The 23,328-nt window shown below is 33.0% G+C and overlaps 3 protein-coding genes and 1 pseudogene across 8 annotated transcripts in view; 2 read left to right on the forward strand and 2 right to left on the reverse strand.

Moving 5' to 3' along the window:
* LOC146935403 (F-box/kelch-repeat protein At3g23880-like) overlaps window positions 1–23,328 on the reverse strand; it is a 52,234-nt gene that overhangs the window by 14,748 nt on the left and 14,158 nt on the right. The window contains exons 1-4 of one of the 6 annotated variants that reach the window (XR_015030218.1): window positions 15,878–16,939; window positions 13,234–13,304; window positions 11,957–12,028; window positions 10,134–10,428 (exon numbers count right to left, since the gene is read on the reverse strand). The exons of 1 other annotated variant lie outside the window; for it this stretch is intronic. The gene's annotated coding sequence lies outside the window, so the exon portion shown is untranslated. Of the gene's footprint in view, window positions 1–10,133; window positions 10,429–11,956; window positions 12,029–12,930; window positions 13,305–15,877; window positions 16,940–18,906; window positions 19,202–23,328 lie in introns of those variants that run through there. 4 more of the 6 variants (XR_015030217.1, XR_015030216.1, XM_085750601.1 and 1 more) reach the window with 4 other exon arrangements.
* LOC146935407 (F-box/kelch-repeat protein At3g23880-like) lies at window positions 1,679–4,963 on the forward strand. The gene is made up of 2 exons (XM_085750608.1): window positions 1,679–2,945; window positions 4,594–4,963. The coding sequence occupies exon 1, from the start codon at window positions 1,775–1,777 to the stop codon at window positions 2,915–2,917; it is 1,143 nt and encodes a 380-aa protein (XP_085606734.1). The 5' UTR covers window positions 1,679–1,774; the 3' UTR covers window positions 2,918–2,945; window positions 4,594–4,963.
* On the forward strand, window positions 7,434–8,949 carry LOC146935408 (ABC transporter B family member 18-like; annotated as a pseudogene).
* LOC146935409 (F-box/kelch-repeat protein At3g06240-like) lies at window positions 16,966–21,716 on the reverse strand. Its single transcript, XM_085749044.1, has 2 exons — window positions 21,491–21,716; window positions 16,966–17,672 (listed from the first exon to the last, which is right to left on the reverse strand). The coding sequence occupies exons 1-2, from the start codon at window positions 21,714–21,716 to the stop codon at window positions 16,966–16,968; spliced, it is 933 nt and encodes a 310-aa protein (XP_085605170.1).

The raw sequence follows: 23,328 nt of genomic DNA on the forward strand, positions 1-23,328 counted from the left end.
TTTAAAAAGGGTTAAATATAATAATCATAATGATTTTGTGTCTCAATTTATTTATAATGTAGTCACAGTAGCCTTTGAAAGCATTTGAAATTTTAAAATAGTCTTTGATTGTACATTATGTTAATTAAAATAGTTCATTATATTAAAATGTCTCTTTAATATTGTCATATTAGTCATTCAATATAATCATTTATTATCATATTAATCTTATAAGTCATATATGTTTCTATGTGAAAAGATTTAATGTTAGCATTGAGAGACTATTTTAATGTCAGGGAAAATTTTAACTAACGAAGTGCATGGTCAAAAACTATTTTGAATTTTTGATATATTGAGAAACTATTGTGATTATTCGTTACACATTTAAGAATCAAAATGATTATTACTCCGTTAAATATATTTCTAATGATTTTGGTTAACATGTAACATATATAATGTTTTTTTATTGGATTAAAAAGTCACATCATATTTTATTCAAAATAAAATTTATTAATTCATTTATATAAATTTAATTGTGTATGATGCAAGAATTGTCTCACTTATGCATCCTAGAGTAAAATTTATTAATTCATTTATATAAATTTAATTGTGTATGATGCAAGACTTGTCTCACTTATGCATCCTAGAGTTGGTCATTTTTAATTTATGTATTGTTTGATTGATTCAATGCCTAATAATTGGGGAAGGAGAGGGGGAATGAGCCAATTTTAAAGGAGAAGATCAGGTTCTAAACGTTCCTTCGAATTTTAGTCTTTTAGATTATTTTTTTACCAATTTGAGTCTTTTGTTTTTTTTTTACAAATGTTCATGTTATATATCAAGTGACTTTTTTTCTTATGACATGTTATTGTTATGATATTAAAATATTTTGAATTTAACAATTTAATCAATAATTTATAGGTATAGATAAATTAATAAAGATTAAATATTTAAATTACAAAACTAATGATGAGAGGTGGAATTGACGAAGGAGATTTTGTTTGTGTGGGGAGGAGGAGTTGGTGAGGACATGTGTGGATCGATTGACTCATGTTGTGTTTGCAGGTTGAGGTCACATACCGTTGGGTTTGAAAGCTTCATTCTACCCAACAGTACAGAGTCAAAAGTGCTTAAATAACTCGACTGTTGTTGAACTTAATTTTAATGTGGGTTATAATCATGTGGTTTAAAGCGGTATCGCTCAAATTCAACATTTTTGTCTGGCATTTGTTTCAGAATCGAATTCCAACAAAGGATAATTTGTTTAGGCGGCATATTGTGGCTATTTGTGGTTGTTTGGAAGATCAAGGTCATTCATTTTTTAAATGTGACTTGTATGATCTTCTTTGGTATGTGATTTGCGACCGGTTAGGTGTATCTTGTTTATAGTACTTTAACAGATCATCTTCTTCAGTTTGGTGGACTAAGGGGGTTTTCAAAAGTTATCGTATTTTTTCTTACTTAAATATGGTCCTTAACAAGCGGCGATCCTTATTAATTAAAAAACTTCCATTAAAAATATGCTTTGATCGAATTATTAAGTTTCTTTGATGCACTTAGAGGTGCTTATTATAGTTTATTAATACATTTTCTAAGCCCTTTCAAAAATAAAATAAAATTGAACCTGTTATAAAAATAAAGTTAATAATAATTTTTTTGAGAGAAATTATAAATATAGTTTTATATAAAAAATTGAGATGCGAGAAACAGAGAGTGTGTGTGTATATCCTAATTTGATGAATAGATAGCGTCTCTCTCTCTGGCGAGCAAACAATTGATTTTAGTAGTTCTAGAAATGGCTCAAGGAAACGACGTCGTTTCTTCTCAGCAACTCACGGAGGAAACAACCAACACTCAGAGGCAGCGATTGGCCACCGGAACCCTAACATACCCACCGTCGGAGCTTCCATCTCTTCCTGTTGATCTCCTTCCTGAGATTCTCTGTAGGCTTCCGGTGAAATTACTCGTGCAGCTTCGGTGCCTCTGTAAGTTTTTCAATTCTTTAATTTCTGATCCAAAATTCGTAAAGAAACATCTTCAATTGTCATTAAAGCGTCACCACCTCATGTTAACAAAAAAGGATGATGAGTTAGTTATGTATGATTCTCCAATCCCTTCGGTTTTTTCTACTTCTACCGTTGTTACACAGAAACAACTTTACTTTCCCAGTACTCTCACAAATGAACATAATTTACCTAAGGTAGTGTGTTCTTGCGATGGCATCTTTTGCGGTTATCTCGATGTTGGTTCTTATTTTTTGTGGAACCCTTCCATTAGAACATTTAAGTTATTGCCTCGTTTGAGGAAGCACAAATGGAAATCACTAAGCTTTGGGTATGATCATTTCATTCATAATTATAAGGTCATTTCTGTTTCTACAAAAAATGAAGTTTTTGTTTATACTTTGGGGACTGATTATTGGACAAGAATAGAGGACATCCCATTTGATTACATCATTTATGAAATGGGAGTATTTGTTAGTGGCACTGTTAATTGGTTTGCATCCGATGTCATTATTTCTCTTCATTTAGAGAACGAGTCGTATCAAAAACTTTGCCCACCTGACTTCGAGGATGAAAATAATTCGTGGGACTTTGGTGTGTTGAGGGATTGCTTGTGTGTCTTTGCAAGTAGTGATGAATATTTGGATGTTTGGATTATGAAGGAGTATGGAAATCAAGAGTCTTGGACTAAATTGTACACTATTCCTAACATGCAAGATCGGGGTATAGACGCACTATATTGGGATGCTTTATATATTTCAGAGAATGACCAACTGTTGGTGAAATGTTATCAGTTGGATATTCATGATATGACACACGATATCAAGTTGGTTGTTTATGATTCCAAAACTGGCACTTCGAATATTCCTGAGTTTCAAAACAACTATAAATATACAAAAGCAATTGTCTACATTGAGAGTCTCATATCACCTTAAGCATGGATTCAACTGCAACATATATATGGTTAGTTTTTGTTTTCAATAGTTTGGTTAATTTGAGTTGTTAATTCTCTCACATCTTGCACTATATTTTAAATAGTTCAGAATCATGAATTGTATTAAAAGGTTTGTCATTTGATTTTCTAAGATTTGCGTTATGAATTAGATGTAATAATGCCTGCTTAGTGTTGCTCAATTTTTTTACTGTTTTCTTCAAATCTTGCACAATGCATTATGAACTAAAGTGAATAGGTCGTATGATACTATTGTGATGTCAGTTTTTAAAGAAGATAATTGTTGTAGAACTTACTCCCTCCATTTCAAAATGAGTGTCGCTTTAGCAAAAAAAATTTGTTTCAAAATGAATGTCGCTTTACATTTCCAATACAACTTTAATTTTTTTCTTCCAACTTTACCCTCATCAACTTTTCTCTCACACAATTTTCAATGCAACTTTAAGTTTGTCTTTTTCTTATAAAGTAAGGGAAGTTTAGTAAAAGTGTTATGTCTAATGATTATTTCATTCCATTCCTTAATCTGTGTGCAATGAGGTAAAGCGACACTCATTTTGATACGGAGGGAGTATAAAAAAAGGTGCACTATACTGAAAAAGAGACGCAAAGTTGAATGATCTCATCCATTCATTTTATTATTCACATCTATCAAATCCATTCATTTTAGTATAAAATGGAGACCCGTTACACACCTTTTAGCTTAGAGATGAATTGAAGCTTCATTTTTGAGGTTGATTGTTTGGCTTGAGAGCTAATATACCTTGGTGCCAAGGTCCCCATCTCAAGAAACTTGGGGTTTTGTTGGTGATAGACAAGGACGCTTGCTTCTGTTTTAATTTTCTTACTGTTTCGGTTATCCTTAATGGAAGGGAAAACTTATGCTAAACCGTGCAGAACATAAGTCTCTGTCTACATCTTGTCACTTGTGTAGTTCAGAATGTGAATATAGAATTAAAGTGAAAGATAAAGATGAGAACTTAGTTTATGAGTTTGACTTCAGAGCCATTTTTTGTAGGTACATTATTTATATCCTCTTAGTAGTGACTAATGGAATATGTATTGATAGAAGAATTTGATTTATTGGCTGATTATACAGTGTAGTAATAATTTGAATAAGGTTGTGTTGGTCATTACTTGTTACAGATAAAATTGTTTACTATTTTGCCTTATTTCACTCTGGATTATATTATTTCTATGTTAAATTGCAGTTATATGATAATCTTTTGATGGCTGCATTTATTGTAGTTTTGCTATTCAAATTTAGCCACTATTTGTTTAAGGTTGGGGTTCTTTGTATAAGCAGTGAGACTTAAGATAGAAGCCCAAAATTGTCAAGCTTATGGGGTTCTAATACTATGAATTGAATTCATTTAAAACTTTTAGTTTTAAGAAATCAATTAAACTTGCTAAAGGGGGTTTCCTTATATTTCCAAATGGCATTTGTGTATTTTGTTATCGATATATCTACATATGTCTTACATGTGTGTTCTTAATACTTGACACAATACTGATTGGATTCTAACTATTGTTTGCCTTGACTTTGTTATCATTGTATGTAGTTTTTACATTTTATTTCTTTAGATTTGTTGAACTTGATAGTTGTCAAGTTTTGGATTTTTTCTTCAATCAATGAGTTATTTTGGCTTGTTATTTCTGCAGGTCTTTTCAGATCAGATTCAACCTCAGTCGTAGGAGGAATGCCTCATTTTTTCAGTGAATTCGGGCCGGACTATCTGTTTTTCAGCCATCCTTCGGTTCCCAGGCTTGTGCTGCTATAGTTGGTTTTGCGTGCTGTTGGATTGCAATTGCATTTCATTATCTCTCTGTTTGGTATTTTGATATGGTGGTGATGGACCTTTGCATTGTTGTATTTTTGACATTGTTTTTATGTTAGCCTTGCTATCTTAGTGGTCTGTTAGTATGTCCAAGTCTTGCCTAGTTATGTTGGTTAGATGTGGTGTGACTGTGATTCATTGTTGATATTTGCTGTTTTTTTTAGGGTCAATATTTTTATTACTTTTCTCTGCTAGTACAGTGATTTTCTTCTTTTGAAACGGCTAAATATTATTAGAAACACTACCTAGCTCAAGAGGCACAATAAACAGAACAGAACTGCAGCCTGCCACCAGAAACACACCGCTACGACAACAGCAGACTGAAACCCAAAACTCCAACCGGGTCAAACTGATATCCTGACCCGTTTAAAACCCTCTCCTCTTCATTACCTGTTGTTATACAGCGACACTGTAAACTAGAAACCATTCTGAGACTGAATAACTTATGCGCAGAATGGAACGATTCACATTGAAAGGTTTCGTTTCGAAAGGGTTATTCATTGAAGGGGATAACCTCAGATTCGACGAAAAAGTTATGTTGTGGGGTGTTGGGGTTTTCGAAGAAAGAGAGTGAGATGCCGAGATCGTTGGAAGATGTGACCAAAGCAAGAGACCTCTTTGAACCTTCCTCGTGAATCTTGTGATTGTGAATATTTTTTATTTTCCTCTTCTCCCACCCTAATCAATTTTAACCAAATAAAGGCGGGACTTATTTATTTAAAAGGAAAAGCAGGACATTTAAAAGGATTAAATATTTGGTAAAAAAAAAAAGGATTAAATATATTACTACATTCATCTCAATTTTTTTTTTTGAAGGAAACATTCATCTCAGATGTCATCTTTCTTAATTTTTTTTGTTTCAAAATATTTTTTCATTTGATAATATCAATATAACATTTATTATTCTTTTTCATTAACATGCCTTTATTTTTTGTATTTCAATTATTTATAATTATTTTTCTAACAATAAATAATAAGAGTGTTTTAGTAGTATTTATTATTTAGCCAAATCTTAGTAATTTTCTAGAACTCTCTATTATTATTACGTTTTATTTTATTTTGGCCCACGGGTTTGTTATTTCTTTCACTATATAAGCAGAACTTATGTAGCCTAAGAGGCACACTTTTTCATTCATTAATAATATTCGAGATTTTCTCTCAATTTCTGGTGGATTCCGGAACCCTTATTTTGATAGGTTTGTCGCTTGCAACCCTATTTTCACAAGTTTGTCGCTTGCAAACTTGTTCTTTTCTATCTAGGTTTAGCGCTTGCTAACCCTACGCTTTCGTACCGCGTCAGTTGGTATCAGAGCAGGTTTCTCCTGTTCTTTTCCCAACGGATCAGCCATGGGAGATCAACTAATGACGAGGGAAGAGTTTGCCGGCTTAACCGCGACTCTTACCACGGACATCAAAGCTCTGTTAGATCAGATGGCGGCGTGGACAGCTAAGGTTTACAACAACAACAGAAACAATCCGAATAGAGGAGGAGAACCAATTCCGATTATTAGGGTTTGTAATAACATCCCTACTATTGTTACGTACCGAAAATCAAAATATACCAATGAATCTGATTTGGAATATTATGAGCGTAGATATTACAACAAGTTGGCAGATGATTACTACGAGATTGAAATCTCCGATTCGGTATATCGTTGTCCGTTTTGTTACAACAAAGATTACTCCTTGTCCGGCCATTTGAGACATGCTTTCAGAATTGCAGGTTACCCGTGTCCGCGTAAGATGGTTAAAGATTTTGCTAGACACTCTGTTTTGATAACGTATATTCTAAGAATTCTTACGCAATTGAAAGAGAAGATCGACGTTGCTCAGACGACCGAAGCGTTTCCAACGTCTATGAAACCGGTCGAAGAACATTCAGTCACCGAACCTGTTGTTAGTATTGTGGAGACTGATGAGCACATGGTTTCACTTTGTGATGGAAAAAATAGGAATGATGTACAACCGAAAGAAGAACCAGAAGAAAAAGAAACTAAAGAGCCTAAAGTAATTGAGGAACAATCTGAAGAAATCAAAGAGGAAGAACCTGTCGAAAAGGAACAAACTGTGGAGAAGTATAAATTTGTTTATGACGCTGTCTTGAATGAAGAGGTTACGAATGATGAGGTCTATCATGAAACAGTACCCTTAGTTCCAAATAACATACCAGCTGTCAACAACACAGAAGTCCCACTATCGGAGGAACGTGAAGAGGAAGTTCACGACATTGTCGAAGTTTCTCAACCATCTTCTGTTTCGACACCAATTTTCACTGATTCAATACTGTTTGGCAAAGACGACATTGAAAATTCCCAAGGTGATTCCCAACAATCTCGGATCCCAGCGAAACAGGTAGAAGATAATGAAATTGTTGAAGATTTTGAGGAATCTTTCATTTGTAAACAACAAACGCGGAGGTCAAACTTCAGATTCACCCATCAAGAGATTGCCAACACTCTTCCAATAGGAACGACTGTCTATTCAGAACAACAATTGGGTGAGGTAAAATTTCAATCACTCTCACCTAACCACTTCAATGTGTTTGCATAATCAATTCCGTTAAGCTTCAACTGTCTCGAATGTTTCGATCCCGGTGGATCGATGCCACTGTCGTTTCTCCCACAATTTTCTGTTTCGAATTTGTTGTTCTCATTGCCGTGTACAATGGCTTCGCCGTGGGCAGCTTTTGAATGGTTGAATTTTTATGATGCTCGTCTATACACTCAAGCACCGAAGCTACCGCCGAAACCTCCGGATCGAAGTCTTTTGACCATGCCTGGGGAATTTATGGCGACAGGGAACTTCAACTCACCTTCTTGTGTGGAAATAGCTGTTTATCTCGCTGTCAAAACTTTAAGAGTCATTATTTTGGAGGACAACACAATTGTTTATCAAAATGGTATTCTTTATGAACTAATGGAAGTGCATGGTGGACAAGGAGGAGAGTTTGCTAGAATGATAAAATTGCCACAAGTCACAACTAAGAATGATGACTCCAAATATGCCAAACTTCTAATAGAAGGAATGAACTCCACCGTGTTGGGCAAGTCTATAACCTCAGGTGTTAATTTCAGCTCTGGTTCAAGCACTTCAATGTTGTATCTCTTCAGCCGGGTATTTTCTATGGGGACGCCTTCATATTCCTCCATCCCATATGACCCTGATGGTCATATTTTTGAAAGTACAATGAAAATATCAAGTTATTTAAACCCTTCACAGTGGGGATTGTTTGCATTTGAGTGGGGAAACACAATGGGGAAACATGATGAATACATTTCTAAGGATCCATCCTTTGCCTTCATTTTCTTAAGGTGTGATGTTTTTAATCTCTGCAATCCTATTCTTCAACATTATCACCTTGCTGCTATGGGACACCAATTGACTACAGGACTTAAAGAGAAAACAATATCAAAATTGATGATTTTTGAGATGAAATGGTGTGGTATTAAGGAGAACATAAGTACACCCAATTCAGAAGCCAATTTGGTAAGTTCACTTGTTGGAGATATGATGTTTTTATTGGTAACTTATGGGTCTGTATTTGACTACCCTGAAGGACTTTTGCTTATATTGAGGATTTCTCATGTGATGGATTTTATATCAGTTATTGGAAGCATGTATTCAACAATAGTATTGTTGAGGAATATACTATTCTATGAATCACAAGATAGTTCCTTAATTTTTGGAGGAGGACAACTAGAACCGAATTTGAGTGTTGGAAGTAATGTCTCTGTGCAATCCTATTATGTCAGTTTCTTGAAAAACAAAGCCTCCACTCTTCATCAATATTATGCATATCTTATGAATGCATTTTTAAGCTTTATTAAAGGCTTATATAAAGTGGGACCAAGAAACGTTAGACTAAGGGTACTCTCACCATTTGATGTTCTGCATGTTATTAAACCTTTACTTGGACTTCATGAAAAAGGATATTGGTTATTCGCTCAAATAAAAAGGAATTCATTTACTGTGTTGGTTTCATTCATTCCTATACTTCAAGTACAACAGGGTCAGGCATCACTCTAGAATTATCAAGTGCGTCTGCAATTGTTGGTACATTGCTCGGTGGCTGCTTTGTCCATAAAAAGGGACCCTCACAGTTCACTCAATGGGATCCAGGAGGATGTTCTCTTGTTTATTGGAGGAGCCAACATGCATGGAGAGCTCTTCATCAGAATGAGAACTCGAGATCGAGTTCTTCAGAGGTGGAGGAGACTAATGCAGGAGGGTTTTATTAGTAATTTACTAGTATTTATTATTTAGCCAAATCTTAGTAATTTTCTATAACTCTCTATTATTATTACGTTTTATTTTATTTTGGCCCACGGGTTTGTTATTTCTTTCACTATATAAGCAGAACTTATGTATCCTAAGAGGCACACTTTTTCATTCATTAATAATATTCGAGATTTTCTCTCAATTTCTGGTGGATTCCGGAACCCTTATTTTGATAGGTTTGTCGCTTGCAACCCTATTTTCACAAGTTTGTCGCTTGCAAACTTGTTCTTTTCTATCTAGGTTTAGCGCTTGCTAACCCTACGCTTCCGTACTGTGTCACTAATACACATTTTACCTTTAAAAGAAACATTTTTAATAGTAACCGAAGGGTGTACATGTTAAGTTTTTTCACACTACCAAGAAAAAAAAAGTTTTTTGACACATTTGTTTATAGATCAAATACATTTTTATATTCCAAACAAAAATTTTAAAACATTTTGAAGATGTCTCGAAGTTCTTTTTCATTTTCGTTGTTACAACTTCTATTTTGCGACAATGTTAAAATATTTTAATTTAGACAAAAACTCTAAAAAGTATTTTTTTTCTATATATATATATATATATATATATATAATTTTTTTTATTAATTTTCATTAATGTATGTATGTCGTATTGCACTGGTAATTGCACTACGTATATGAGCTTCAGAACTCCGCATTCCCCCCTTTCTTAAAATAAATGTGGTATTGATGTTTTTCACGTAAATAAAGAAAATCAATTAATCAAGAAAAATGCTAGATCTTATGAAAACTATTTCGTTGTAATCATGTGAATGACTTGCTGTTACATGGGCAGCCAATTTTTCATTGCTTATTGTCTACAAACTTCCATAACATCCACAATAGCACGAAATATTGTTTGGTCAATACCAAAAGACAGGACACCCTACTAAGTTTTCTTGCTAGGAAAATACAAATACTTAAACTGATCTTTTAAGACAATATTTTCCTAAACTATCCGTAACCCTAAAGTGCATGTTGCAACGAGAACTCATCATGTCACGACCCAAAATTCACAATCGTGACCGGCGCACGAACTAGAACATCCTAGTCCGGCAAGCCTATGGACGACACTTGACAACTATAATTTACAATTTATAAATTGATATCCATTGAAATTTCGACAGAGTATCCTCTGTATTTTTAACATTCGCCAAGATTTTAATCCTGTTTATGAACCTGTATTCTCATCCAGAGTTTCAAATGACATATTTACATCTTTGTACATCTCAGAATAAAACATTCCTAAACTCCAAATAGCTGCAGATACTCTGATTCAACATATACATAAACAAAAGAGACATTCATCAAGGAAACCTACCACCAAGAGTGACACAGATGAACTTCAAGTCTACTAGCTTCCTACTTGGCTGCTTGGAAATCTGAAAAAAATAGAAAATGAAAGAGTAAGCCACAAGGACTTAGTGAGAGACAACAACCACCACCAACTAGAAGGGAAACACACAAGGGCACGATTATTTACCCTTTTCAAATCTAATGTCAATTTACAAAAATAGTAACAGCATAAAATTCTATTAATCCGCATTATACGCATGATAATTTACACATGTATAAATATTTTCAATCAAATCAGAATAATTCAAAGAAAATCCAATGTAACAAAGAGGTGAAAATAGGTTACAAGCCTTTATAAATACACTAATGAAAATCATAGCAAAAGCCTTTAAATAAAATATAGAAAACTCCATTTAATGAAAATGATCAAAATAATCAACTTCAAGTAGAATATAAAATCACATTCAATTTGATTATACCAAAATAATCAACTTTAAAGAAAATATATAAATCCAACTTTAACGAAAATAATCAATGGGTGAATCGAGAACTAGCTCCATCTCGTTGATAGCTCTTTCCTGCTAAAAGTGGCCTTTCCCTTAGTGGTAGCTACATCTAACGGATAGCTCTTTTCTCTCGACTCAAAACAAAGCGTTTTTAAAGTATAGTAAAATCAATTTAGTGAAAATAATCAAAATGGGTGAATCGAGAACTAGCTCCATCTCGCTGATAGCCCTCTCCTCCTAATGGTGGCCTTTCCATAGGGGCGGCTCCATCTAACGGATAGCTCTTTTCTCTCGACTCAAAACAAGTGTAAAACATTTTCAATTAGGGAGTTTACCTCTCATTGATAGCCCTCTCCTCCTAATGGCGGCCTTTCCATAGGGGCAGCTCCATCTAATGGGGTAATTCTACCTAATTGAAATCACATACTAGGTGCACCTAGGTCGTCGCAATAATAATAGTTTTTCTCAAAACAAAATTTTTAAAATGTCTCTAAAACCATATTTCACCACATATTGAAACTTACGTCAAAATACGTTCATCAAAACTCAATCGAAAATCTACTACTTATCATCATAGGTAAATCCAAATTCAAATCCAAATATAGTCCATATTAATATCAAAATCTTGGAAAAACACAATTTCAAAACCATACTTTAGAACATATCAAAACTAGTTTCACGAAAATATTAAAAGTAGAAATTATCACAACAATGTATTTCCCGGAACATATTAAACCAGTGCACAAAAATATGTGCAAATCAAATCTACATTTCATGTCAACGTATAAGTCATAAGTAGTCTAATTTGTGTTTATGTTAATATCAAAAATTCCCAAAAACATATATCTCAAAACCGTATTTCCCACATCTCGAAACTCATGTCATAATATTGCAACCAAATCTCAATTTCGACCAGTTGCCCAATAAATCATAGATAAATCCAAATAGAGACCATAATAATATCGATGACTTTAAACATAAGCATCAATGAGAAGAAAAAGTTCAAGGGTGTGTTCCCAATTTTTATAAACACTTTAACATAGAAAATTGTCAAAATATCAATAATATTAATAGGGAAAATATGCGATAATGATCGTTATCAACTCACAGTTATGATGAATCAACTAAGTTTGCTCTTTAACCACTCCGAAAGAAGCATGTGAAGCGTCCGGCGTCATATCTGAGCATCCATAATATTTTCTCATGAATTAGTAACTCATTCTACTACTTCTCTAACTATAGTTAACCATAAAATCCCCATATCATCTACTCTAATATCAAAAATTAATTTCTAACAATAATCATACCTAAATATGTACTAATTGAGTTGTAAATTGATAAATATACCTCCAAGAAGTCTCAATGAGCAACTTTCACAATATGGTATTCCTCTTCTTTCCCAAAGCACAAACTCTAACCCCAAAGTTCCACCATATAGCACTTGGATTATGAGATAGCTTTGTTTAAATGTATAATTTTTCTTTTGGGTAATTGATTTATGGAAGAAATTTCATGATTTGAAAGAAAATGAAGAAAAAATGAGAAGGAATTAGATGGAGGATGTGAGGGAGCAGAGAAGGAAAGAGGAATACGGGAGAGGGGGAAAAACGTGAGAGAAAATGAGGTGAGGTGGGGTTTACTTGGTTTATTTTATTTGTTTGTAGAAAGTTCCACCATGTTCTATTTTCTTATTATTATTATTATTATTATTATTATTATTATTATTATTATTATTATTTAACTAATTTAATTTTTTTTATTTTATAATATAAATGTTTTGATAAAACGGTGCGTTTCACATCAACTGTGAGGTATTTTTAAAAACACGTTAAAAACACCGTCCAACACCCTCCCTTTTTTCGGATTTCATAATCTGAAATAGGTGTTGATGGTGGAAAAAGAAAATTCACAAATCATTGTGTAAACTATAAGATCTCTATTCAAAGGTTCAGATCGTGACTTAAAGATATTGACATATCTTGTATTTCTTTCTTCTACTAATATTTTTTCCTTTAAAACCTAATCAAAATATATTTTTATTTTCTGCAGAAAAATGATTTTAAAAATAAGCTTACACAAACATAACTAAAACATGTAAACTGATTTCTAAATAATCTTAAACAAACGGGTAACAAATATGTTTTTGCAAGGAAAATAGAACATCCAAATGCATTTTGCAATTAAAGAATCCCTCAATTATCCATTTCACTATGCTTCAAAATCACACAACCTATCCATGTTCTATCAAGACAAACAGACAATAATAAAGTCAGAGACAAGTTTATCCTATCTATCCAAAACATATAGGTTTTTCACCGTCTAGTTTGACTCCAGAAGAAATAATCAAACATAACTTAAGAAGTTATATAACCCTAGAACTATTACCCTTTTTCATCCCATCTTCAGCAAAGCTCCAGACCACAAAAAGAACCCGAGCAATTCTGATTTTGAATAACCTGAAAAAGAGACATTCCAACTATTACGTCATAAGGAGTACTTTGAGGCTTAAGATGCAATTAAAATTACAAACACAATAGTGAGACATTATAAGGTAGAACTCGTATGGAAAGGATCTTCACTACCATCTCAGAAACTATCAATCATATTCAAACCATTTTATCTATGTTATGAATTGTACAATGTGCTGCGTGTGTGTAAGAATTTAAAAATATCATTTACACAACAATATAATGAATATATCTTTGAAGCAAAACTTTAAAACTCCTGCATATGAAACACCAAAATATAAAAAATCCATTTTCCGATTAATCATTCAACAAGAAGAAACCGTTATCTTGTGAATTTCTATCCCGCAAACATTATCAAAAAGCAAGAGCTAAAACATAGAAACCATAATACGCTCCTTGTCAATTTGAATTAGTGCATACTATCAATGTTATCAAAATCGTGATTTAGATCCAGATCTTATACAAGATCATTTGCAGCTCGAAAAATTGACGTCAAGATTGTAAAAGTAAATCGGGTTTTTTGTACATGGAGCAAGTGCAGCCTCTCATTCTCTCTCTCTCAGTTGCACGCAACAGTGTGGCCATTTCTCTCTAAATTGTGAATCGTGACGCTCTGCCTCTCCCTTCATATGATTCATTCAGTTTCTTTCCACTAACACATCTCTCTAACAACACACCAGACATTAAATACTTAGCAGCTCGAAAATAAATGCATGGCATATATCATATTGGCATTTCAACTCACCCAATCAGAAAACTAGACACCACTAAGCAGTAACAAAAAAAAAAAATCATCATATGCACAATTAAAAGATCAATATTACGTCAAAACAGAAACCAAAATGTTTGCAATTATAATTACCCTCAAAAAAAACATAGTGGGAATGGTAACCCTTAATTGAACACTGAATGTACTATATGATTAATTAAAAACTAGCAAAGGCATGAAGTTACCAAGAAATTAATAACATCTTAATTTCTTTAGAAATAAGCCACCTGTCCAAGCACTCATAATGATAAACATGTAGACATTCTGTTAACAACCTCACCTTTTCATTATTTTGGAAAATACTAAAAAATATGCAGCGTTCTTTCTTAATCTCAAAACTAGAGAAGTAAAAATGAGGCATAGAATTGCATTTCAATCTCACCAATGGTGTAAGAACCTGATGCTCACAAAAAACAAGTTTAAATGAACGAACATATGCAAGAGAGTCAAACCATCTAGCAATACTAGAAACTAGCATTTCTAGAAGGTTAACTTAACTAATATTGAAAGAAAACCTTATTTAACAATACGAAAAAAAGGATTCTAAAGGAAACTGAAGTTTTCAAGATATGAGTCTGTTCTCTCTCGATCTCTAGATAACTAGTTCAAAAAGAGGATAGAAAGAACCTAGGTATCATGAAAAACCCTATAATTGGACAATTATCATCACCACCAAGAAAATAAAAGGCTAATTGGTAAAAAATCCTCATTTGATAAATGTAACCATACAACATAAATTAGAAGCTCTGCAAAAATTAGATCATGTTCATGAATAAATTCCACTGTGCAGCAAAATACAATCAGAAAGGACTAACGAGAGCTGACAAGTAGATTAGCTACTCATTAAAGTGCATTTGTTAAACACAAAGCATCACACATGCAGATCTTTATGGAGCAATGAACATGAACATTGGAAACAGTAGGGTGAGGTTCTTCAGGAAAAGGAGAATGTGCATAGAACTTTGCGTTAGTAAACTCAAAGTTTGGGCAAGAAAAAATAAATGAAAAATTTACTTGGTAACCGTGGTTTTAGTTCAGTTCAGCGTGGAAAACCAAACTGGTTTGCAATTTTATCAAATCAAACTAGTTGAGGTTGAATTCTATCAAATCAAACCTTAAATGCCTGTGCCAAAATTTTGATGGTTTCTATTTTCTAACCACAAACAAATTAACAACGTAGTTAGGTTTTCACCACTAGTTTTGAAAAATTACACTTTATGCAATGAATATTATCTTTACATCACATTATTTGGTCTCTACTTTGTCCTTCAAGTTCTTCCACTTCATAACAAAACTCCAAAGACAAGCCAAAAAAAAAATAACACAACTAATTTATGATTTACTGATAGGCAATTACCTTAAAAATAGCTTCCTTCTCATTGCTAATATTCAAACCTACATATGTGCTAAAATTGGATATCCAATATTCTTTAAAAAAATGACATCGCAATAGTATTCTATAACATATTCAGTTTAGTTCATAATGCATTGTGCAAGATTTGAAACAAACATTAAGAAATTTGTGTGACACTAAGCAGACATTTTAACATCTACATCATAACGCAAATCTTAGAAAATCAAATCACAAACCATTTAATGCAATTCATGATTTTGATGTATTTAAAATATAATGCAAGATGTGAGAAAATCAACAACTCAAATTAACCAAACTCTTGAAAATAAAAAGAATATTCAAGCTATATATTCCATCAGCCGTTGATTAACAATGATCTAACAAGTCATCAAGAATCAGAGCAGGCATAACATATAAATAACAGAAACAAAAACTAACCATATATATGTTGCAGTTGAATCCATGCTTAAGGTAATATGAGACTCTCAATGTAGACTTGCGCGTTTAAATATTCATAGTTGTTTTGAAACTCCGGAATATTCAATGTGTCAGTTTCGGAATCATAAACAACCAACTTCATGTTGCAGGCTTGTAGCTCACAACACTCCACCAACAGTTGGTCATCCTCTGAAATATATAAAGCAATATTGGCTACTAAATCCTGATCGGCTAGTAAATCCTGATCTTGCAGGTCATCAATAGTGTACAATATAGTCCAAGACTCCTTATTTCCATACTCCTTCATAATCCAAACATCCAAATATTCATCACTACTTGCAAAGACACACAAGCAATCCCTCAACACACCAAAATCCCCGAAGTCAGGTGGGCAAAGTTTTTGATACGACTCGTTCTCTAAATGAAGAGAAATAATGACATCGGATGCAAACCAATTAAGAGTGCCACTAACAAATACTCCATCACAAATTTAAGCAATGGATATCATCAATGGTTATTTTACATTCCAATTATATTTACATCACAAATTTTGGTCTATGCTTTGTTCATCAAGTTCTTCAGCTGCATAACAAAAATCCAATTACAAGCTAAAAACAGAACACAGCTAATTTATGATTTACTGATAGGCAATAACCCAAACTCAACAAAAGAACAATGGAGTGGAATTAAACAGAGGCAGAAACAAAAGTGAAAGGCATTGTTGAATTTGAATGTCGCAAGCAACAAAGGCAGCTTTTTACTACAAAACATCTAATATGTCCCAAATACGCTTTTTCAGCAGAGACAGTATTACATCTAAATCATAACACAAACCTTAGAAAATCGAATGACAAACCATTTAATGCAATATTTGATCGTGAACGATTTAAAATGTAATGCAATATGTGAGAGAATCAGCAACTCAAATTAACCAAACTGTTGAAAATAAAAGTCATTTTCTACCCTATAGATTCTATCATCAACTATTGATTAACGATGATCCAACAAGTCACTAAAAATCATAGCCAGCATAGAATAAATAAAACAAACAAAAACTAACCATATATATGTTGCAGTTGAATTCCAACTTAAGGTGATATCAAACTCTCAATGTAGACATTTGGGTGTATCCATTCATAGTTGTTTTGAAACTCAAGAATATTTGAAGTACCAGTTTCGGGATTGTAAACAACCAACTTATCATTGCGACTTTCAATCTCAATACACTGCACCAGCAGTTGGTCATCCTCAGAAATGTATAATGCAGTTAAGGCTTTTAAACCCCGATCTTGTATGTTAGGAATAGTGTACAATTTAGTCCAAGACTCTTTATTTCCATAATCCTTCATAATCCAAACATCCCAATATATATCACTACTTGCAAAGACACACAAGCAATCCCTCACCACACCCAAGGGCCGCCAACCATTTTGATTTCTGATTTCAGGTAGGCAAAGCTTTTGATATGACTCTTTCTCTAAATCCAAAGAAATAATGACATCCCATGCAAACCAATTAACAGTGCCACTAACAAATATTCCATGTCCACAAATGTTGTTAGAATATGGGATGTCCTGTATTCTTGTCCAATAATCAGTCCCCAAAGTATTAACACTAACTTCATTTTCGGAAGAAACGACAATGACCTTATAATTGTCAATGAAATGATCATACCCGAAGCTTACGTGAAAAGGAGCACGTTCGCCTGGAATCTCCAAAGGAGGCAATAATTTAAATTTTCTAATGGAAGGATTCCACAAAAAATAAGAACCAACATTGATCATGTTGATGGTGTCTACAAGTGATAAAAAAATACTAGTATCATATGAAACAAGTTCAAGTTAACCAACAACTCAGTTTAACAATGATCCAACAAGTTACCAAAAATCAGAGCAGACAAAAAATAAATAATCCGGCCACAGGAATTAGTTTACGTAGTTGCGCACAAGGATTATCCGGGTTTATACACAAAAATATTATCCCGCTTGATTGAACTCGTCGTATTTTTTTTTAAGGGTGAGATCATGGTATTCGTTACTCTTAGTGCTTATTTGTTTCAGTCATGAGGCGCATATTACCGTAAAATTGAAAGGCTTGTGTTGTGTCTAAAGATTTCATTATCCTTGTTATCCTTCTTGTCTTACAATACAATGTATGAGTATAGTGTGCAAAAAGAAATATAAGCAATGTTAGTGAATGATTAATAATATTTGATTAATAATAGTCGATGTCGATCAACAAAAAAGAACAAAGAACTGGCGATGATGCGAATGAGTGGAGCTATATATGAACTGGAGTGGCCGTGGCTTTAATTAAGAAATTGCTTTGTTAGTGAATGATCATGTTGATGGTGTCTAATTTTAAACATACTTTCAGCCCAGTAATCTCTTCCGTAACTGAAAATATTTTTGAACAATTTTTGAACTATTGTTCCAACATTCTTCAACTTTGCAGGATACAAATCATGATCACAATGAGCCAGAAATAAAACACCAAATGTGAGATGATCACAGTTGGTCTAAATTTCTATTCTAATTACAAATATAATACTATTGTGTAATGGCATTCATATTTATACAAAACTGTCATAGTGGCAACATTCAAGAAACTTTTAAGGATCGCATCCTTAGAGGGTCAAAAAAATCATCTTGCATGCATCAGTGCCACGTCAGTATAAAAGCTTTCACTATAGTTACACTCAAAGAGGCTTAACACAAAGTCAACTAGCACAAACACGTCAGTATAACATAAAACCAGAATTTGGAATAACTAATATTTTTCCAATACTTGAATTTATAGTAGACTTTTCACATTTATCATTCACTTTATGAAATTTGTGCATCACTAAGCTGGCATTATAACATCAATAAAAAGCCAAATCATAGAAACTCAAATGAAAAACCATTTAATATTTATAAGGGTACAAAAGGAACTCTTTACCTTGTACACAACTCAACCAAAATAAATAAATAAATAAACACCGACAATAGTAAAATAACATGCAAACTAAAATTTCACCCAGTTCAAAATTTAAAAGATGCAGAAATAGAACTGCAAAACAACCAGAAAGGCAGTAGCAAAGTATAATTGTTAGAGACAATTCCAAGTACAACTAAATAATAGAACCAATAGAGACAATTCCAAAACAAGTTTTTTGCTAAATTCTAAAAGTATTAAACATTCTAATGATGAAAGTACTAAGTAGGCTAGAGATCGGTTGCAAAATAATTGTTTGTTGATTCCCGACTGCAATAAATTGACAAGGATGACTGAAAAAACGAGGCATTGCTCCTACGACTGAAGTTGAATCTGATCTGAAAAGATCTGCATAAATAACAAGCCAAAATAACTCATTGATTGAAGAAAAAATACAAAACTTGACAACTACCAAGTTCAACAAATCTGAAAAAAAATAAAATGTTAACAAAGTCAAGGCAATCAATAGTTAGAATCCAACCACTATTCAGAACACATATGTAAGACATATATATGAAAATATATCTATAGCAGAATACATACATGCCATTTAAGATAGAAAAACTACAATAAATGCAACCATCAAAAGATTATCAAATAACTGCAATCTAAACTGAAATAATATAATCCAGAGTCAAATAAGGCATAATATTGAACAATTTTATCTGTAACGAGTATTGACAAACACAACCTTATCCAAATTATTACTACACTATATAATCAGCAAATACATCAGATTCTTGTATCAATACATATTCCAGTAGTCACTACATTAGGATGCAAATAATGTACATCAAAAAATGGCTTTGAAGTCAAACTCGTAAACTAAGTGCTCATCTTAATCTTTCATTTCAGTTCTATATTCACATTCTGCAATGCACAAGAGACCGAAAGAGTAGGAAAATTAAAACAGAATCAAATGTCCTTGTCTATCACCAACAAAACCCCATGTTTCTTGAGATCGGGAACTTAAGCCAAACAATCAACCACAAAAGGTATGTAAAAGGTCTCCATTTTATACCCTCTTTTGGATGTTGAGGTTATCCAATTCTCCCTACAGATAGCTTTTCATACGGCATACCTATTCATGCAACCTTGAATAGAGTTTCCAGTCTGATGAACATCAACATTTCCTAGTTGTCACACTTTATTTGACCATTCAGTTGATCAGCTCTAATAACGTGTAATCGAATCAGCCCAAAACCATAACAATGATACAAATTTGTTTTGATTCTATATGTTACTATGTTCTCGTCCATGTATTTCTTTCATATTCACATCCCCATTGGTTCAAACTACTACACAAAATATAACAACTTAGCTAACTACAGAAATTTACATAAACAATTTAAATCCTTTAAATATTTCTTCTAGGCATATAAAACTTTAAACTGCAACTATATAAAGATTTGTGTCTCATGAATCAACATTCCACCCATTAGAGTATTTCATCACAAATTTATCCCTACCACTCCAAATCAAGACTTCTTGTACTATCTCAAAAATAAAAATAAAATCAGTGTCAGTGTCATTCAGAATAACATGGGATGATGACTTGTGGCTGATGATACAAAATAACTGAAAACAAATCAAATACCCTTTTTCCACCTGGAGGATCAAGTAATGAAAATGCGGGCAATATATGACTATATCCATTTACAATTCAACACTTTGGTACATTGTTTACAATAATTCATTGGTTATTTGCATATGTTATAGTCTAAAAAAACAGTTCACACCATCAGTGGAAAAATTAACTAAGGTTGAAACTTGAAAGTGAAGATTCAATTTGTCAAAAGATGTAGTACTATAGAACTTATGTTGAGTCTAGTGTAGCAGCAGACGCAATAAAAAATCATCGGCGACATGAGATCATTCAACTTAGTACTATAAAACTTAATTGGTAAAGAATCCTCATTTGATAAATGTAACCATACATAATAAAATAGAAGCTCTGCCAGAATTAGATCATGTTCATGAATAAATTCCACTGTGCAGAAAAATATAATCAACAAAGGACATGCAGATCAGCAAAGGACTAATGAGAGCAGACAAGTAGATTAGCTACTCATTAAAGTGCATTTGTTAAACACAAAGCATCACACATGCAGATCTTTATGGAGAAATGAACATGAACATTGGAAACAGTAGGGTGGGGTTCTTCAAGAAAAAATTCTTTAAAAAAATAGCTAAGAAGTTACCTAAAAAATAGCTTCCTTTTCATTGCTAATATTCACACCTACATATGTGCTAAATTTGGATATCCAATATTCTTTAAAAAATTGATATCGCAATAGTATTCTATACCATATTCAGTTTAGTTCATAACGCATTGTGCAAGACTTGAAACAAACATTACGAAATTTGTGTAACACTTAGCAGACATTGAAACATCTACATCATAACGCAAATCTTAGAAAATCAAATGACAAACCATTTAATGCAAGTCATGATTGTGAACTATTTAAAATATAATGCAAGATGTGAGAGGATCAACAACTCAAATTAACCAAGCTATTGAAAATAAAAAGAAATGTTCAACCTATAGATTCCATCAATCATTGAATAACAATGATCTAACAAGTCACCAAGAATCAGAGCAGGCATAACATATAAATAACACAGACAAAAACTAACCATATCCATAGGCATGGGCCTCAATTTTTTCCCATTGGCCAGTACCAACCCCATCCACTAAAAAAAAAGCCTTTATTTGCTTACGTGTTTGTTCCAGTTCCTTCTTTTCAGCTTGCAACGTATTCAACGACTCAATTGTGCCCTCCACCTTCGACCTCCATCTCTCAATCGTTTGCTCCGATTCCGACCACCATCTCTCAGCCATCTCAGACATTCGTTTTCCCATTTCCGAAATGACACCGTTAGGTCAGTTTTACCTCTCTTTCCTTAATTTTATTTACAACCTTATTTATTTGAATCAATTAGTTTAATATGGTACTATCATCCTGATTTCTTCAAAAGAATATATTATGACATTCAATGAGAAAGAAATGTTATATTTGATTGATTTCCTAATTGTATTGGTATTTGGTGTATTTGGTACCATGTTGTAGAGGTGTTTTTAAAGGTTACTTTTTATAAACTATTATTTTTTTTGATGAGGAGAAATATTCAATTGTGTGATTTACCATGTATATGTTGTTGATTGTTATCGCTAACTTTTTCTGAGTAGGATCCTTAGGAACTGCAATTTGACAAGACCAATCCCTGATTTCAGTAGAATACTCTTGTTCATTCTGTCGAAAATCAATTTTACGATATAGACGCTTATGACCTCCCCCTCTATGCCCTGCGGTAATGATTCCTCTGGCATTACGGCCTTTACCACACCATGGCTATATGTAAATCCATTCATCTCATTTCAATTCACTTGGTTGGTTTTTTATAGTGATAGAGATTAGCTAAATTTCATAGAATCACACTGTTTTATGGTTCAACCTCAACATTGCTTAAGAACAGTCAAGAATGCCAGGTTCTACATATTTTCAATCTTCCTCTATGCCTCCTAAATTGCCGCCTGAGATTATAAAGTTTGAATAGAAGATTGCTATTTAAAAAATACGTTTTTATTTTTTACGGACCTCATTTTACGTACATAGCCGAGCCTCCAGATTCATAGAGCCACACACAATTAGTTTCAGTTGGGACAAAAATAAGCACATCAGTTGGGAAAAAAATTGCAAAAGAGGAAATAATTAAGGGACCAAATATTTTGATTTAAAAAATATTTCCTCTAGCTCTTAATATTAGTTGTTTAAAGTTTGTGTTAATTAACTGTGTTGATTTCAATTGTAAAATTAATGTCATTTACTAAAATACTCTTATTAACTTTAGTTAATGGTGTAGTTATGTTGGATAAAATTCATTAAATAAGGGTATAATAGTGGAAAAAAATAATAAATACTGCATCGATATTTTAATTAAGAGAAAGAGAAATAAATGCCAAGACTTTGTTTCGGAGTTTGGAGGGGAAGGGAAGGAAAGACTTTGAGGGGTGGAAAATATGCGGGAAAATTGAGAAATCTATCAAGTTTTTTAAATGAGTAATTTTAGAGAATGATAAATTAATACATATTTTCTTCTGGCAAAGTAAACGATATTCATTCATTCAATTTGTTAGAGTACATTGGCTTCATTCAATTTGTTACAATACAAAAAGGATGAATCTGTGAACAAACTCACAACATCCATGTTAATAGTGTTGGGTATTTGAGTATTGGCTTCATTGTTGCTAAAACAAATATCCATGTTTTCGGCATTTCTGTAAGACGTTGGATACGATGTTCCAACATCCTGGCACGGTTCAGTGTGCCTGGTTTTATGCCTATTTGTACGCGCGCCTGTTCTTATTAAGGAAACCTCATTTTCATATCTTAGTGGCTAAGCAACGCGCATATCTGTACAGAATCAGATCATTTGCGATTTCCTAAGATTGTGCTATTTAATTAGGAAAGTTT

Source organism: Medicago sativa, chromosome 3 (genome assembly GCF_051527215.1).
Source record: "Medicago sativa cultivar Bolivia chromosome 3, Bolivia_mono, whole genome shotgun sequence".
In the NCBI taxonomy this organism is placed as follows: Eukaryota; Viridiplantae; Streptophyta; class Magnoliopsida; order Fabales; family Fabaceae; genus Medicago; species Medicago sativa.

Coding starts and splice junctions, on each gene's coding strand:
- LOC146935409 (XM_085749044.1), bottom strand. CDS start 21,716: ATGGGAAAACGAATGTCTGAGATGGCTGAGAGATGGTGGTCGGAATCG. Junction 17,673..21,490: donor GGCCCATGCCTATGGATATG/GTTAGTTTTTGT, acceptor TATCACTTGTAG/ACACCATCAACATGATCAAT.
- LOC146935407 (XM_085750608.1), top strand. CDS start 1,775: ATGGCTCAAGGAAACGACGTCGTTTCTTCTCAGCAACTCACGGAGGAA.